Source organism: Thunnus thynnus, chromosome 3 (assembly GCF_963924715.1).
Source record: "Thunnus thynnus chromosome 3, fThuThy2.1, whole genome shotgun sequence".
Lineage (NCBI taxonomy): Eukaryota > Metazoa > Chordata > Actinopteri > Scombriformes > Scombridae > Thunnus > Thunnus thynnus.
This window is the reverse complement of record NC_089519.1, coordinates 1,261,083-1,279,849: the sequence shown is the minus strand read 5'-3', so window position 1 is coordinate 1,279,849 and position 18,767 is coordinate 1,261,083. Positions and strand designations below refer to the sequence as shown.

Sequence of the window (18,767 nt, the reverse complement as noted above, 5' to 3'; positions counted from 1 at the left end):
TGTAAGATAAATATTGTGCACCTTTTCACTGTCAACATAGCTGCCCCAGATTACTTGACATCTGAATTTATGACCCACTAGCTTATAATAATGTAGTACAAGTAAATGTTTGAAATGATGGCTGTCATGAATCCTGTCAAAGGCCTTGTAAACCTATCTGTCAGCTGTAAGTGTCCTTGAGTGTCCCTGGTGGCCTTGGCTTACAGCATCACACCTCAGTATCTAATGGAAATGTTTTTGCAGTTTTCCATTGAAATGACACTCAAAAGTAAGTACATTTGCTCTGATGTAGAATACCTTACAAGGTACATAATAGACCATCATGAGAGCAGATGCGTAGCTCTTCATCCACCAGGAAGGTAAAAAGAAATTTCAGATAATTTAGGATACAAATTTGTATCAGTTCAGACTGAGCTAAAGGTGCAGTTAGCAAAGTCAGTAAAAGTAGCACACTGATTGAGCTATCTGGTGTGGCACAGAGCAAAAAAAAAAAACAGCAAGGACCAGAGTTTAATCCCCTGGTGTGGTGCTTCATGCTTGACTCCATCATACACAATGGCAGTGTTGACAGTGGGAGTTAGCAGCAACAAAGACTACACAACACATGTAACGAGTCGCTCTGAATAGCAGAAAACATTTAAAAAATGGAGCAATATTCTCCAAAGATTATAACATTGTTTAAAGCCAAACATGCATTCCTGTTTAAGGGGTGAGTGGTGTGTTGAATAAATACAAGAATGTAGTTTGTGTTTATGGACATTACATTGTTCAGTGAAAATATATAAATATATAAAATATATCTTTTGACTTGACCTGATGCTCTACCTTACTTTGAATGAGTATGAAGTGTGAGAATACAGTGAAGTGCTTGGTGGAGGATTTGTTGACTGTTTCTGTTAAAAGTGCTTTTTTTGTATGTATTCTGGTTTGATAACATTTACATTTACACTAACTGAAATAAAGCTTGATGATGTTGAAAGTTAGATTTTGGTCACTTGAAGTTCATAATTGTACTTCTGAAGGTAAAATTAGTAGAGAAATGTACTTGTAAAGGGTTGTAAAGTCACTTCTGCTCTGCCTGTATGTGAGAGTTTGACCTGTAGCCTCTGGCCTCTGCAGGGTTGCAGAAATACTGATCACATGCTTTGGAAACTTCTTAAGCCATAAATCGTGCTCTACAAAGATCTCCATGTATTAACAGCCCCCCCCCCCCGCCCTCATGCCCCAGATCCCAGCCTCCGTCCATACTCCTGTGTCTGCTTCTTATCAGCCATGTGTAGGAAGGCAGTGACTAAGAATAACAAACTGCCATAACAGAGGAGTGTGAATGTGTGCCTTTGAGGTACAGATGGAGATCAGCGTTTTCCAATATCCCACTCCTTTTGTCCATATAGGTTTGGTTCTTCTTATCTGGTCACTGTTTATCTACTAATACATGACCAATAAATGAGTTATAAAGGAGATATCAACACCTTTAACATACTGTTTTCAAAGATATGAGCTAAAGCAAGTCACTATTCACACACTGAGTCTCTTTATTTCCAGTCAAGGCTAGCATCTACAAATATTTGGGTTTCAAATGTCGACCCCGCAGCCCAAATCAATCTGAGGCTACAGGAAGCATTTTTTTCCTTTAATGTAAGCACCCTAGTTAGGCCCTTCAGCTTGGACTACATGTATCATGTGTTTGACTCTCCTAACTGATTCACGTGATCTGGATTATACATGAGAGGAGAAATACAGACACAGCAGCCTCCCCCTACAGTGGCTGCAATCCAACACAAGCATATGGAAACGCTTCATAGTCAGACAAGATGAGAAAAAAGACGTTTCGTTATTTTTTCCTCCTGCAGATCCAACTGAATTGCACTGCATTTGACCTAAAGTTGGAGTTCCCCGCTACTATTTCTTTATTGTGAAAGTTTGAATATATTATATTATTTATTCATGTGTCTGTTTGGGGATTTAATTCTCCAGTTCCAGCTTTTCAAACTTGCTGCTTTTCTCATCATCGTCATCATACATGATAGAAAACTTAATATCTATAAACTCAATGTACCAATATCTTTGGACTGTTTGTAAGATAAAACAAGGAATTTGATGGTACAAACTCAGACTTTGTGAAACAATGATGGGCATTTAACAATTTTCTTCAAATAATCAAGTAATCAAAAAAATATTTAAAACAATCATTGGTTGCAGCCCTAAAAAGGCAGAAAGGGTAGCTAATAGCTCGAGATGGTCCACTTTAATCCAGTAGAAATATCACACCTTTAAAAAGGGAGATCCAGAGGATAATTCTTTCAGGCACCCAGAATTTCTAGTTATGGCCACCGTAATAACAATGAGCATCTACAGCAGCCCTTCATCATCGTTCTAACCCAGTAAAATGGTTCATTAGGCTGAAGGACGTCCAGAGAGGCTCCCCTCCAAGAGTATATTTCAACACAAGTCCTGCATGAGATGACTAAAGACTTACATTTCCACTGATCTTAAAGGACAGGTTCCCAATGTTTCAAGTCAGGCACCCATATGAACATTGAAACAGGTTTTACTCGCTGTAATCATTCCTCTTGATCATACAGACTATTAGAAGATCCTCTCCAAATGTACATACCATAAAAGTGATGAGGGACAAAACCCACAGTCCTCCTTTTGAGCAAAAATGTATTTAAAAGTTTAGGAATTGGTCACTTATATTTAAAGTGCATTATGAAGGGATCTCCTGATGGTCGGTATGAACAGGAGGAATGACTACAGCAAGAAAAACATGTGTCAGTGTTTGTTTGGGCACCTGATTATTGTTTTAAGACAGACTTGAAAAATTAGGAACCTATCTTTCAATGAGTCAGGCTCAAAAAAATCAGTGCAATGGAAAAACCGAGTAATCTACTGCATCTCTTCACATATCAGTCAAACCAGTGAAACGGATGACGTTCAGCGAGCTTGGAGGAGGTGAACTGGGTTTCTTAAAACAATCTCAGGACAACGATCATCTCAAATCCGCCATAGAACAATATTTTGGTGTGATGGGAAAGACAGAGATGAACTGTATTCTAGCGGCTTCCCTGGTTTGTCATTGGCTCATCAATCAAGGACTCCACTGTTCAAAGTGAAAACATACTGTCAGGGTCAGAGGAGTCGAGCTCAGCGTGGAGGATCAGAGCGAAAGAGATATTAGTGAGACTTCCTGTGATACGTGCCATGATGAACGCTGTTACTGCTAGTTTTGGAATCGATGCAGGACGCCTTACAGAGACGCTTGTGACTTTCACTACGTTCCACCGATACAGTAGATTCTCCTCAGTTTACAAAAGTGTATTGAGAATAAGCATCTTTCTTTTTTTTTCAGTACAAGTAATTTGCCTCAACACTGGTGTCAGTTGCATCCTCCTGCGTCCTGCATCTTGTTTGGTCCTCAGGTTGTCAGGCAGGGACCAAACAGGCTATTGTTGTTACTTAATCATCAAGACAGTTGGTGCCCTGTTTGGTAACTTGACAGGGGAATCTATCCTCCATCCACCCCTTCCTCCTGCCCCTCCTCCTTTCACTGTCAATTTTCGAGGATACTCCCCTTTGCTTACGATTCAGTGGTGTGAGCTGCCTGCCGGCCAATAGGGAGACAGCGATGATATGTAAATAGTGAGGTGAGTAAAAGATAGGGATGACAGACAACATTGCAGAGAGCAGGTGTCATTTGTCACCTGAGCCTCAGGTGTCTCTGCTTATATTACCTCATGGACCTATTAGCACACATTGGTACTCAGGCTAATTTATATGAATAGCAAAGTGTCAACAGTGATGCTGCTTGCGATGGAAAGATAAGATTTCCACTTCTGTGTGCACTTTAGATGCAATTAGCTCCCTTAGTGGCTGAAATGACCTTATCATCAAATGTCAAGTAAAGTGAAGTAAAGTGGATGCACAGAACTAGATCATCATCATCAGATGTGATACTGCTGGGTGTGGAGTCCTTCACACTGGAATGTGGATCTCGGTTCCTGACAGACAACATAGCAAAGCTTCTCAGGGACTCGAGAGGATGGTGGTGCTGCGTGTTCTTGAACACGGCCCGTCTGTGATGTCAAACATAGATACACACAGTCTTTTTAAGTTGACACATTCGAAACGCCGTCGCCTCTGGCATGAAAAACCTGCTCCGCCAGTCTCTGTCCTCACCCAGGCATGATTTATATCCTGGTTTTTATTATTATTATTACTCACCAATTCCTCATAATGAAACTGTGCATAAGCATGAATTATGGCAGCGGTTTATTAGTGAGAGGATGATGGCTGTTTGCTTTTATGGGTGGGTCAGGCCATCTCAGATTATTCAAACAGCACGGCCTTTTTGGCCTTAGATGATTTGATGTCCCTCTTTTTTATATAATGGGTTATGTGTCTACATGTTAAAACAACACATTTTTTGTTGGATTTCACATGATCTCATGAGGAAAACATGATGACAGAAAAACAGAAATATAATGGAAATTGTTCATATCATCTTTAGTTGTTTAAATTACATGACTAGAATAAAAATGTCTTTGTAGCAAAAACTTTCCCCTTTGATCTGCAGAAAAAAATGTTGATATTCTGAGTAATTCCTAATGAAAAAGTATATTATATATAAAGCATTCATTATTTTCTGCTGTAAGTGAACCAAATAGCTGTCTCTGCACCTCATAATAAATGAAAAAGAGTGGAAGTTTATTCATTTGGATATCATCTAAAATTCATGGCACTGTGAATTCTACTAAATGTTGTATTCAAACAAAACTAACAGGTGAGACCAGCGGATGATTCAAATGATGGGATATATGTTTGTTTAAGTTGACGGAGGTACAAGAGCAAAGACAGACAGGAAGGACAAGAGTCCGATGGCAATTTGTTTCAGCACTCATACACTCTGTGTGCATGTTGTGTTGTAGACGGAGAGTGATGGTAACGTTTCCAGGCAACATACAAGATTGTATTATACCCATTGCACCCAGTTTAAGAATAATTAGTTTTGTCGGGGGAGAGCTTTAGAAAACATCTTGTGCTTGGCTCTCATGTTCTATCAAAATCTAATTACCAGGCTTGAATTGGATGAGACAGTGTCTTTTCTCATATGTCCCAGTTTATCTCAGTCAAGATACAACATTGACTGGGTGTAAAACTGATCCACATTAATAAGAAAAAGTTGTAAACCTATTTTTTTTATTTAAAAAAAGACCAAAACAACCAAAAATGAACAATGTGCATTAACAAACAGGCTGCTGTGCGTCAGTCCTACAGATGTGTACATACATTCCTTTGTGGCGGAGAACATCGTACTTTGCACATTACAGTATGTGCCTTAATGTTACAATAAAAACAAAACATCATACTAATAAAAAGGCAAAGAAGCAAAATAAATTATGTAAATTAGCACTGAAAAGGAAACAAAAATCGGTGTGAAGAACAAAGAGACTTTCTTCAGCGCTTCTCTGTAACATGAAGCACACTGTTGACTCAGACAGGATGTCTGTCGTACACACAGAGCTGAGCAGGTGTTCAAAGGTTTGATTGAACATGTTAAATAACAGCTGTACAATGTAAAGGTTAGACTGGCCTGGCTGGAACAAAAACAATTCAACGTGGTTGGTGCCGATATATAGTATCACTGTATTTACAGCCAGATGTCAACAATCTTAAAACCTCTTGTATATTTCCATAAATAAATTAAAGAATCTCTTATATATTTACAATATTTCTTGATTAAAATTTACAGTTGTAAAAAGGCAACACCAAAGTGAACTTAAGAGTGTTTTACAAAATATGTACACAGACTATTTACAGTGTTATGATAAGCAATCACTTACAATCACTTTTTACTTCTTTGTTCATTTACAAATGAACATATTCTTCATTTTGGTTAACTTCAGAAAATTCAGCAGCTTTTCTATTCACAATGTAAACCATCTGTGACTTCCATACTCTGAAACCTTATTTATAGATAGGTCACAAAAGGGGAAAAAAATGATGGTAGTGATTAACATGTGACTTAAGTTTGAGCCAAACTATAATGTATGATAATAGTGAAAAAAAATGCCTCTGATATGAGAGCCAACAAAACTCTATACCCAAGAGAAGAGAAAAGCCACAGAGTAATTATGAAGGCCATCCCGCTGAGGGCTAAAGCACTATCTGGCATTAAATACCACAGAAACTGGTTTGGAAGGTCAGTAAGGCATGTTTGTACACCCGAAAAACTTAACTAAACTACCAGTATGTGGGTGGAAGGCACAGATCAGGCTTTTCAAGTTTAACTTGCAAATGAGACTTGTTACATTTCTTTAGGTAATGACAAAGTAAGAAAGCATCTGCATCTTTCAAAATGACAGAATGCTGAGATAGACAATTTTCAGGTTCAGCTTCAAAAGAATCAAAGCTCTGGGATTAAGAACGTCATCTTCTGAAACCATTTTGTGGCTTCCTGCAGTTATGCTCTACTATGTCTTCATTTCTATTTCTTTTTTTTTTCAGTTCTCCCTTTAGACTTGGACGGCACACTGCTGAGGTCAGAAACATAAGCCACAAAATGAGGTCACCAGGGAGGTAAGGGGCTGTTATAAGCAGCAGCAGTAGAAAAAAATGGCTTTTGTTGCTTCACCTTTACATCAGAGAAAAAAAATCACTTCAAATAAAACTAACGCCTTCTTCATCTTTGGGTCATGCGACATCCACGTCATCCATGCTCAGCATTTGCCTCTGCAAAAAAAAACAACATAACATTGAATGAGCAAACTACATACTTATGGTGCATTTTAAGGAAGAATATTCAATAATAATAATAATAAGTGACTTGGCATCAAAGTGAAGATACCTGAGGGTAAACGTAGCCGTCAGAGCTGTTCCTGCAGATGTGCACCTCATCCTCAGTGGTTTTCTGATACACGGGGTTGTCAAAGTGGATGGTGTTGGTGTTCTTCAGACGCCAGTGTCTCCACAGCAGCACTGCTCCAAACACCAGCAGGGACATGACCACTACAAGGAAGGAGTGAAACAGCCATTTGAATTACAAAGTGTGAGTGAATGGGGCAGGCTGAGGTGTTTAACAGATGCATAGAGTGAAGCTGCAAATGTGGAACTTACTTATCGGCAGCACGATGTAGAGAGCGATAGAGTGGGACGACTCGGCTTCTGCGGGCATGGCTGCGTACCTGTTGTTAGCTGAAAAAGCAGAGAGTAAAATGTTTATGTTATATTTCTTTGATATTCAAAGACATTTTGGGAAATACACTTATTCACTGTCTTTCTGAGAGATAGATGAGAATATCGATACCACTCACGCCTGTCTACGATAAACATGAAGCTACAACCAGTAAACAGTTAGCTTAGCTTAGCAACTAGCTGAGACACTGCACCCGGCCAAGAAATAGTCCAGCACATAGTGAAGCCATAAAACCACAATGTGTCTTTTTTACACTATGATTTTTATTCTATTTGTGCTAATTAGTGGGCTTTAGAGGTGCTGGGAGGCCAGGCTAGTTTTTTACCCTTGTTTCAAGACTTAACACTAAAATAAGATAACTAGCTACAAATATGAGAGTAGTATAGAGCTCATTATAAGCAGGTAACCATAGCAACAATACTTTATCAGTTAACTCACATCTGATAAAACTAAGAAAATTATGTGTTAGCTGATTACAAACAATCTTTACTGAAAGTCAACAATCGTGCAAGTGACCCTGCGAGGCTGCACTTACAGCAGCACAGCAGAGCTTTGAGCTAAATGCTAATGTCCACATGCTAACATGCTCTGAGAGACAATGCTAACATGATGACTGGGTAAAATGTTAATTATGCTCACCATCTTAATTAGCACTAAACCCAAAGAAAGAAAAACGAAGCTGATGGGAATGTCATTTGCATGTATTTAGTCACAAATTTTGTGTATTCATTCATTTATTTTCTTCATGCATTTTTTTACGCTACGGACCCCCATGAACTGTGTCTTTTGAAGTTTTAATTGAATTGAAAATATTGTACAAATTGAAATTTTAACCCACTAGATGAAAAGTTAAGGGTTCACCAAAGATATCACAGTTAATTCTGTTGGTAATGACTTAGCGTAGTAGCTAGGGTGGCTAAAAACATTTTAAACCCAGCTTCCATTTTTTCCATTGTTAAGAGGTGTCTCAGGTAAATTTTCAAACAACTATTCTCTGTTGCAGATAGATTTTGATTACTTCATTAGTATATTGTGTTGATAAAACTGATTCTTTGCTGCTTCCTGTACCTTGACCAGTAGCAGCAGGTTCTTGCGTGCTCTGCGTGGAGGAGACTTTTGGCTCCTGGGGCAAAATAGCTGAGGTAGTTGTGGGCCTTTTGGTAGCTCTGGTGGTGGTGGTGGTTGTAGTTGCAGTAGTTGTCGTCGTAGTGGTAGGCTGACTGGGTGTGGTAGGCTTGTTGGGAGCCTTTGGCGGGAGGGTTGTACCAGTTTTGTTTTTAGCAGGAGGGGCAACTGGGCCTGCCAGGAAAGTAAAAATGAGGGTTACCATCATGATTCTGTGTTAAATTTCAGTTCATTTGTAGTGTCAAGTGCAGGGGACACCTACTTGTCACACATTTCCTCATGTCAGGTCCCATGGTCATGTGGTCAGGACAGGCACAAGTGTATTTAGGAGAGTGCTGGTTGATCAGAGGGGCAGGGAGGCACATAAACTCACAACCTCCATTCATACTGTTGCTCTTACTGCACCAGTTCGTACCTACAAGAGAGAAAGATGCGTATAATAAAAGAGAAAGGATTAGAAAATGTGATATGGCCTCTATAGTTTGTTAGTTGATAGTTCTTGATTTTAGCGGCGTTGCTCTACCGATTGGTTGCTTGAGGTTGTGGTACAGTACGATGTCCTCTGGCTGGTCCAGGTCCGCTGCCAGCTCGGTGATGTCCTTTCCAGTCAGACGGTTGGCGGCGAAGACAGCACTGTTGCTTATGTCCGTCCAAAACACTTTCTCCTGTTTAAAAGGGAAACAATACAATTCAACAACATTAAATCATTTCCTCAACTACTAATGAATTAATCATAAAGTCTCATTAAGAAGTAGCACTACTGATCCAAATATATAGGGAATAAAGTGCACCCTCAGCAGTTAAAGCTCTTTCTTTATACTTTAGAACATTTTAGCTGGATAATGCTCACAATGCACATTTTTGTGATAACATCTCCTTTAATAACCTTTATTGACATTTTTTCATCAAGGGAAAAGCCGACTATATAACTTCATAACTAACCTCAAAGACAGCCAGAGACATGGGGTGGGAAAGCTTTTCCTCACTGAAAATGAGAGTATGTCTTGTGCCTCCATTCACGTCAATACTGGAGAGAGTGTGCATCTTGGAGTCCACCCAGTACAGACGCTGGTTGACCATGTCTGTCCAGACACAGGACGAAACATATGAGGATTTAACATGTTGTTAAAGCTGTATGTATTATACAGATTGAACTGCTGTCATTTAATGTGTTCATTGCGCTCTGCTTACCGAGGGTGATGCCACTGGGCCACACAATGTTGTCTGTTACCAAGGCAACGCGGTCAGCTCCATTCAAACCGCTCTTCTCGATCTTAGCCTCCTCGCCCCAGTCTGTCCAGTACATGAAGCTGAAGAGGAAACATGAAAATACATGAAAACTGGAATCATGATCCCAAACACAATCTGTCAAAAGATGCAGTTGAACTTTTAAACTTTTACAAGTCATTTAAAACACAACTTTAACCTGACTCACTTTTTTACTGGGTCCACTGCGATGGCTCTCGGCTTCTCCAGGTTTTCTGTGATGAGGGTCTTCCTCTTACCGCCATCTGTCGTTGCCACAGAGATGGTCTTCAAAACACTGTCAGTCCAGTAGATGTTGCCATGGATCCAGTCAACCGCAATACCCTCCGGGGCCTCAATCCTGCTGCCAACTACTACAGTATGGTGAGAGGAGTTATGAGCCACGTCTATCTTGGAGCTGTCGGGAGGAAGAGGAGGGTGGAGAGTTTTACTTTAGAGGCAGATATCATTTCATCCGCAGTCTGGCCTATATCACAGTCTCTCACTCACAAGGTAATCTTTATTAATCTTGACCGGCATCTAAACAATCACTGGTCTTTACCAGTTGGACGCGGCACGGAAACCTCATGATTCCACTTTATTCTCTGCTGAAGCACGTTTGACCAAACACTTAATTTGATAAAGTTTCTGAGTATTTCTAACCTGTAGATTTTCTTCAGGGAAAGGTCCGACCAGAAGATCATCTTGTTAGGCATGTCCATGTCCAGAGCTACCGCATTCTTCAGCTGGGGGATCAGACGGACATACTCGCTGCGGTCCACCGTCATCTTCCTCACCTCGTGCTTGTTTGTGAAGTACAGGGTGGGCACAGTGCCTGGAGGAGAAAGAAGAGAAGAGAAAAAGAGGAAATCGGTTAAGCAATTGTCAGATGAGACTTGTACTCTACTTTAAGGGGTAAATTTTGAGCAGGGATTACCTGATTCAGCTCTGCATGTCTTGGTCACAGGGTCGATCTCGTAACCCTTCTCACAAGCACACTTGTAGCTGCCCGGCAGGTTGATGCAGATCTGACTGCAAATGTCCGGCTCAGCACATTCATCAATGTCTGCAGGTGGAGGATCGGAAGGTCAATTGGAAAAATAGCAGTTGGGGAATTGGAAACGTTTCTCACAAAGTCATGTTTTAAAGCATTGTTTCTTGAAATAGATCCAAAGTTGGTTACTGACCTACTTCTATAATAGAGTGAGAGTAAATGTTTTATTTCTGTTTTTCATTGTTTTAACGTAAAGACGCTGCAAATGTCTGATTTCCTCCTCTCACCTCCACAGGTTTTCTTGTCCATCTTCAGGCTGTATCCAGCAGGGCAGGAACAGTTGTAGCCAACCTTCAGATCGTTGCAGTAATGGGAGCAGCCGCCATTTCTGGTCAAACACTCATTGTTGTCTGTGGGGACCAGATACACAGAGCTTTCAAGCAGTATTCATGACATCCACTTTCCTACTGGTGCTTCAAATTGTAGGTGGACTCATACAAACCACAAACTATTTAGGCCAGTCAGCCAGGGCTACATGGCTAGCTGTTTTATTTTCCAGGCTATGATGTGGTTTTTCTTTTTCCCAGAGCAGTTATGGGGCTAAAAGTATTCCCAAACTCTGATACACCTCCCTTTTTGCCAGTTTTTCTGAGCAGTTTTGCAGTACATTGTGGACACAAGAGTGGAAAAGACGCTGTCATAAAAATGTACAGGAAGGTTGTACTTACTGCACTCCTTGACAGGTTCATCTGACCAGTCATTGCAGTCTCTCTGATTGTTGCACACCTTCTCCATGCTGATACACTCCCCGCTGCGACACTTGAACATAGTAGGACCTTCACAAACATTTTCTATGGAGAAGAGCAAGAGAGTATAAATTTAACTGTAATCTAAAGGTATAAGACAACTGAGTGAAGTAGAGTGGATCTCTGTTAGAGTCACCTTTGTGGCAGCCAATCTCATCACTGAGATCCCTGCAGTCGTGCTTTTTGTCACACTGGAAGCTGCCGTGGATACAGGTACCATCATTACACTGGAACTCATCTGGGCGACAAGTAGCACGACCTAGAAGAAGAAGACAAATGGATGAAAACAGGATAAAGTGACAGTGAGAGAGAGAGAGAGAGCGAGAGGAAGAACGACATGATACAGAATGGAAAATCATCATGATCATGATCTATTGTGGTTCTCTTACATCAACACTGATGATACACAGTATGTGCAGGATGTTTTCTATGATCAAGCATGAATAGGCAACATTTGTTAGGCTCAGTTTTCTATTAAAGTGAACTCTCAGTATGAAGATTCATCAGTGGAAAATAGGAGATGCATAGAATAAGAAAAGCTAGCCAAGAAAGCCGACTCACTGCAGTTGACCTCGTCGGATCGATCCAGGCAGTCCATGCCTCCATCGCAGTGCCAGCTGCCGTGGATACACTCTCCATTTGCACACTGGAATTCATGGGCGCCGCAGGACGCCGCCTTCTTCTCCGGCTGATGTCCAGCACAGTTCTGCGGCCATTCGTCAGACCCGTCGGCACAGTCTTGGTCTCCGTCACAGCGCCAGAGAGCCGGCACGCACATGGAGTTGTTGCACTGGAAGGCACGAGAGCTGCAGGTGGGTTTGGGGCAGGAAGCCTCATCTGAGCCGTCTGAACAGTCATTGTCGCTGTCACAAACAAAGGTTCTGGATATACACTGGCCGTTGGCGCAACGAAACTCGTCAGTCCTGCATTGTTTGGCCGCTGCAGTGAGACAGTAGGTGGAGAAGAGAGGAGTTAATGTGATGATGAAGCTGGATCTACACTAACCAACAACAACACATCAGTGGAGTTATTGAGGTTCTCATAACCTTATGTTTATTTCTAAATACCATATTTACATTTATTAACTGTACATCAGGATTGTTTGTTGGTTTTGGCACGTTTCTTCATGCTGCTAACACTCCTATCTGCAGACACAAACCTTTCAAGGACAGTTTTATGTATTTAATTATTTATTGCAACTTCCTTTTTATTTTCATTTCTATACTACACATCTACTCTTGTGCTTCCTTATCCTGCTGTGACAGTTCATTTTACTCTGTGAGGGATCAATAAAGTTTATCTTGTCTTAACCTATCTTAAATTAAATGAATTCCTATAGGACACTATACTTCTGTAGGCAAAATCAGTGTCTTCCTCTACAAAGTTGGCTGGTTTTTATTTATTGAGTTTGTATTATTTGTGATGTTGTTCAAAGTGTGAAATACTTATACATAAAACTTACTGCAGTTTCTCTCATCAGCCCCATTGTTGCATTCAGCTTTGCCATCACAGTGCCAGCCTTTTGGTATACACTGGTTCATGGGAGGTCCACAGTTGAACTTTGTCGGCGGACAGGTTTTAACCGCTGAGGACAGAAAATAGAAGAATGACTCAAGTGATTTCATGTATTAACAGAGAGATAACACTGTGACAGTTAAGAGTTTACTGTGAACTGAATAATCACATCCTTCTGGAAACAGTAGTTTTATTAATGTGTGTCTGAAACTATTAATTTATTAATTAAGAAAACAATAGTCAGATGAATCCCACCCAAAAAAAACATAATCATTAGTTGCAGCCATATTCCCGTTTATTGCATTTGAATTTTATTTACAAATAGTCTTAGGCCCTAAGTGATAAAATAACTCACCACAGCTTGCAGGTAATTCATCTGTTCCATCACCACAATCGTCCGTCCCATCACAAATCCAGTTGCTGGTGATACACCTCCCGTTTCCACACTTAAACTGACTGGAGCTGCATGTGTATGCTGCATCTGCAAGTCATAAAAAAAGGAGAGTTCATCCAGGGTGACATGAGACTCGCTGCTGAGTTACATTAACACCACGAGCTCAATTGCTCAATTTAAAATGCTCGTGACCCCCTCGCAGTAACGTGAGCTTGAGTCAACACACAAAAAAAACAGATTTCCTTGTGAGGTTGATGTTTAACTGAAAATTACACACAGGACAAAAAATTACAATCAAATACAGATAACTGACAGTGTGAACGCCTCACCTTTTACTCTTTGCTGAACTCAGAGGAGATTAAGAATAACAACACTGTGTGTTTCCCTGAATCATGTCAGAACAAGAAATTAAGTTATAATACTTTTTATGTAAAGAATAAGAATAGAATAGACATCTTTATTGTGCACTCATATGGAAATTCATCTTTGGCTTCAAAGACATATATAGACTCAAGAACTACCTCTGCCGTGGGTTAGAATACATGAGATAAAGACAATAAATGATAGGTCCTGTAATGATGAACGGTTGGGATGGAGGACTAAATAAAGTATGTGGACATGGGAAGCCCTTTCTTCACACCATCAACAGTTGGTCAACCCTTCTTTCTTTCATTTCCCTAAAACACACCCATGAACACAAACAGAACTTCAAACAAATTAAAACAAAGAATGGGAGGGGAGGAAACAGATTTTTTTAAAAAGATATTAGATTCTCTACAAAAAGGTGATGATGCAACTTTGGTAGAAATTTCCACTCATCAGACAGAAAGACCCATAAATGACATGTTCTGTTTATGTACTTTAAATGTTGATCAAATGTAAAACTGTTCATCTTGTGCAGGTGTGTCCTCAGTAGTAGTAAATATTACTGTTACTGATGTGAAAAGACATCAAAATGTACCCCAAACACACATCTGTTACTGTGGTTTGACACAGTTCAGGTCAAACTATTCTCAGTTCTCAGTTTGTCATCTAAGTGGAAACAGCTTCACCGCTCGGCCTGAGGTTTAAACGTTTGACCTCTCATTGACCCTGGTTTATTTTAGGATTTTGCCCCGAGACAATCACACCTCAGTGAACATGCCGCTATAACAGAGAGGACATCAACATCAACCGACGCAGGCCGACCGTTCACACTCTTGAGCGAGTGCAGCGGCATCCTCCGTCACCTCTGCACCGCCGGTCTCTCCTGTGACCTGGAGGCCGGAGTAATGTCAGTCAGACTATCCCTTTAAGACAATAGCATGGGAGGAGTTGAACAATCACACCACCAGTTGCTGATTGGTCCCAGTGTGGCATTCCTCATTGCAGCATCATCACCACAGTGACCCACAGACAGAGGCGGAGACTCAAAACACAAGGAAGTCTGTCAGCTTGGTGGATGAGTGGAAGAGGTACAGTACAGGTCTGACCAGTTACAATTGAGTAATACTGAGTTTCAGATGCTTGTAAAATTAGGAAAGGATGCTTTCCCAATACTCTTACTCCCTCCTGCTTTCAAATGTCTGTTTTTTTTGTATCTGTTGAGGAAATTAAGTCGTTTTGAGGTTTTACTGATTAGAGGAAAAACATTTTTGGCTGTCTCTGAGTGGCTCTTCCTGCTTACCCCATACGCTCACACTTTCATGGAAACCACTTACACACACACAAATCTCCCCCACACATGACGGGCAAGCGAGGCGTGAAGCCAGCGAGGATTGCAAGAACAGAGTTTCCAAAGCAGAGTCCAGCTGTTCTTGGAGTGTAGATACGCGTTGACACATTTACAACAAAAATTTCAAGTATCTCTCTTCAACTCTCCCTCACTTTCCCTCTTTGCCAAACGTTCATTCATTCCGTTTGCAGGAGAAGAAGGAAAAGTAGGTCAAACGCTGACCCTTCCTGACCTCCAAACTCCTGACCTCGTCTCTGAGGGTGGAAACTGTAAAGTATACACGCCAATGTTTTCCTTTTCCATAGCTAATCTTCTCTGTAGCTTCCACAAATGGGTCATGAGCCTCCTGAGAATACTGTTCAGCAAGATGAAGTTTCCTGTACTTCTTTACTGTTAGACTTCTCCGTGGAGAGACGTGCAGGTTTAAGATGATTATTTATTCACTGCTCTGTCCTGAGCACCTATAAGTTGAATTTGGCCCCAAAAAGCCACCATTATGTTTCCTCTCATATCTAAAAACCTCAAATCTGTCAAGCACAGCAGACGTTCCTATTAAACATAATTTTAAGGTTTTTTAAAGGTTTTTGACATAATCCTGCTGCTGCATCTTAATTTAAACAGCAGAACAAACTACTGACATGTACACCTACAGAGAAACCTGTTTGAACTGTATCTCAGGCCTCTGCTATTTATACCTACAGTGGGGGCCCTGGCAACCAGCAGACTGCATGATCATAACACTACCATGTAAGGCCATTTGAATACTACCTCAAACAAACAACAGACTGTGAATGATTCACTTCAAAATGCGTGAAAAAGAATACTTGTTTGACAGCAGAGACTGGCCGGATGAATGGCAGATACTCTAAAGAGGTTAGACCAGCTGTCAGCACAACGCCGCACGGCAACAATCCTCCTTTGTGATCACATGTGACTTTGTTCACTAACAATGCGTTCCTGTCTTTTTATGGCGCATGCATGCAGTACGAACACATTAAAAACCTTCACAAAAAGGTGTGTTTATTGACTCAAACATACAGCCGGCAGTTAATAAATAACCAGGATGCATGTGCATCAAGAGGACCAACAGCACTCATTTCTGCTTTGGATCTGGGTTTGTATTGGCTCCGTCATCTGACTGTACTTTTATTGAGATGAATTATTTTATTGAGATGAATTCAGTGGACTTCTAGTAAATTAACACTGCTGTGTAGTCCAACATGCCAAGAAACGGTCTAACCATCTTAGTTAAAGACGTCGCGCCTAGAGAGTCAGATAAAGTTTTCAAATATGTAATGAAGGCATCATCTGCAGACATATCAAACTGCTGTACGTTTCCTATCTGTGGCTTTCACCTGATGTCAGTATCTTACCCCTGCAGCTACTCTGCTGATGCTGTGGTTAAATTCACTGAAGCATGCAGATGTGTAAGTGACAAAGGCCTCTCTAATTGTACAGTTGGAGGTATTTCTGAATGATTGATGGATGAAGCTCCACAGTGGGTGCATGTAAGACTCGTCTCAGACCTCCGTGAGTCATGGCAACTTCAAAGTTTAGTCTCCCGAGAAGAAAAAAGATCTGTGGCTTTTAGTGCTCTTCACTACAGTCCGTGGCTATGCCTCATTTCAAGAGTATGATAAATACAAAGGAATACATTAAACAAACCAGAGCCAGACATTCAAATACACACACACACACACAGAAAACACACGTGAATGCTGCCGCACACACACCAAGCAGATCTGATGACTGGAAGTGAGAGCCATTAACTGGAAAAAAAACTCAAGTTTTAATCCGAAAAGCTGTTGGAGGAGAGTTGAGATTATTGGAGGATTACTAGAGCAGCTGGCAGAATGGGGCTGAAGCCAGGTTAATTCTCAGCACATTGTTGGTCTTAAAGGGCGTTAGGTTCACTCCTTCAATCATGTTTCTTTTTGTTTGTTTGTTTTTTTGCCTGAAAATGTAGCTGAAGACTTTTCACTTTGTCTTTCTGTCCAGAAACTGAATGGTTTCCTATAGAGCTCCAGAGGAAAAAGGAAAATGTCTTACTGAGGCTAAAAATAAACATATTTATTAATATCTCTGAGAACCCAAATCAGCACGCATCATCAAACAGTTTAAAATGTTTTCTTTGGCTTTCTCTTGATTTTACACTTTGTATTTTATGGTTTGATCACTTCATTCTGCAAGTTTTTAGATTATTTTCTGTCCCTTTTAACTCCTTTACTTCTTCCCATAAAGCAGTTTGTGTTATTTCTGTTTCTAAAGGAGACATATAAATGAACTTTGCTTAATTGTCTTGATTTTTTGCTTCTGTGTGGAACATGCAGTGTTTTTATGAGTGTATGAAATATTCATTAATTAATTAATTTATTCCATATAGCTAAATAAAACCGTTGAAAGCTCTTGTGTGTGTGTGTCATTACTTTAATAGGAATAAATGGAACTGAGGAGGGTAAACAAACACAGCAGCAGCTTTGAATCTCATTTTCCTGCATCTCTTATCCTCCAGCATGCTGCAGGGCGGATGCAGAGACGCAGGAGTTTTTTAGCCGCACCCTGTGTCGTTGACAACCGCCTGTTTCTGCGTTTATTCCTCCCATCTGAAACTTGAAACCGGCCGGCGCCACCGGCGAAAGCGATTGGCTGTACGGCTGCATCTTAGAGCGAAACAAACCAATTAAGCTGCTGTGCGTAAATTCCATTCATGCCGAAATTGTACACCACACAGTGTTGTTATTACTGATATTATTGTAATTTATATTATTGGTTAATGTAGTTATCACAATTGTTGAATGTACACGAGAATTTAAAAGACTGAACCAAAATGTTTCACATCATGTTCAGCGCAGGAGCATCACGGAAAGATTTTCATTTGTAGCCGTGAAAACCGGAATAACACCATAAATGTGTAATTTCCATTCGCTGTGACGCGTAAATATTCATGCATTCACCTCTAACTTTATGTACAGCTGCAGTGACACTGCCCTGAAACTTCGAAACACTGGAGCATCCTTCTCTCTGCGTGTGGTAAGAAAGATACAAGCCAGGAAATGACATTTCTTACCTGCTTGAGGCGAACAGTGAATGAGCATCAGCAGACACCAACATGTTGACAGACCGGCGAGTCCCCTCCACATCCCAAACATTTCCTGTCCTCCTATTTGTGTCCTTATTTGACAGCAAAAGAAAAGTCAGCTGTGGACACAGGTTGTGGGAGAGTTCACACTGTTGTTGGATCTGTGCGTAAAAGGCTGCGGATCAGCAGAGTCACGCAGCGGCTGTGCGTAAAAGGAGAGTGCATGAAAAATATTATGAGGTTCGAGTCACATCCGACCATTTTCTATGAGGCTGACAGGAGGGCGGGGCTAAAGCAGTGGTGTGATGTTTGAAATTGTACGTGAGCCCCGCCGGGGGGAGGAGCCACAGTGGTGCTGTATCATTGAGATGGCGCACGCGTGTGTGTGGGTGTGTGTGTGTGTGTATCTCGTCCTTGCATCACCTCTCCATCCATCTATCTCTTCCGCCCAAACTGGTGTGTGTGTGTGTGTGTGTGTGTGTGTGTGTGTAAGAGGGAGGATGAATGGACGAAAGAGGACAATCTGACATTAACAAAGGAAGTTCACATCCTGCCAGACTTTTATTGGTGATGAAGCATTTCTCTGTAAGAAAAACCATCTTTTATGTTGCTGTCACAGATTAAATAAACTATCCAGCATCAAAGATAGTCAGGATCACTGTTCTGATCACATTTTAAACCAGAAAAGGGAGAAAAAAGA

At 40.8% G+C, this 18,767-nt stretch overlaps 1 protein-coding gene across 1 annotated transcript; it reads right to left on the bottom strand.

The window, feature by feature from the left end:
- Window positions 1-5,182: 5,182 nt before the first annotated feature.
- ldlrb (low density lipoprotein receptor b) lies at window positions 5,183-18,363 on the bottom strand. The gene is made up of 18 exons (XM_067579273.1): window positions 18,056-18,363; window positions 13,236-13,361; window positions 12,828-12,950; window positions 11,927-12,304; window positions 11,502-11,624; window positions 11,288-11,410; window positions 10,847-10,969; window positions 10,503-10,631; window positions 10,229-10,400; window positions 9,756-9,983; window positions 9,512-9,630; window positions 9,263-9,402; window positions 8,844-8,985; window positions 8,583-8,735; window positions 8,264-8,494; window positions 7,117-7,194; window positions 6,848-7,008; window positions 5,183-6,732 (listed from the first exon to the last, which is right to left on the bottom strand). Exons 1-18 carry the CDS (start codon window positions 18,135-18,137, stop codon window positions 6,694-6,696), a joined length of 2,670 nt encoding a protein of 889 aa, XP_067435374.1. The 5' UTR covers window positions 18,138-18,363; the 3' UTR covers window positions 5,183-6,693.
- Between the last annotated feature and the right edge of the window lie 404 nt (window positions 18,364-18,767).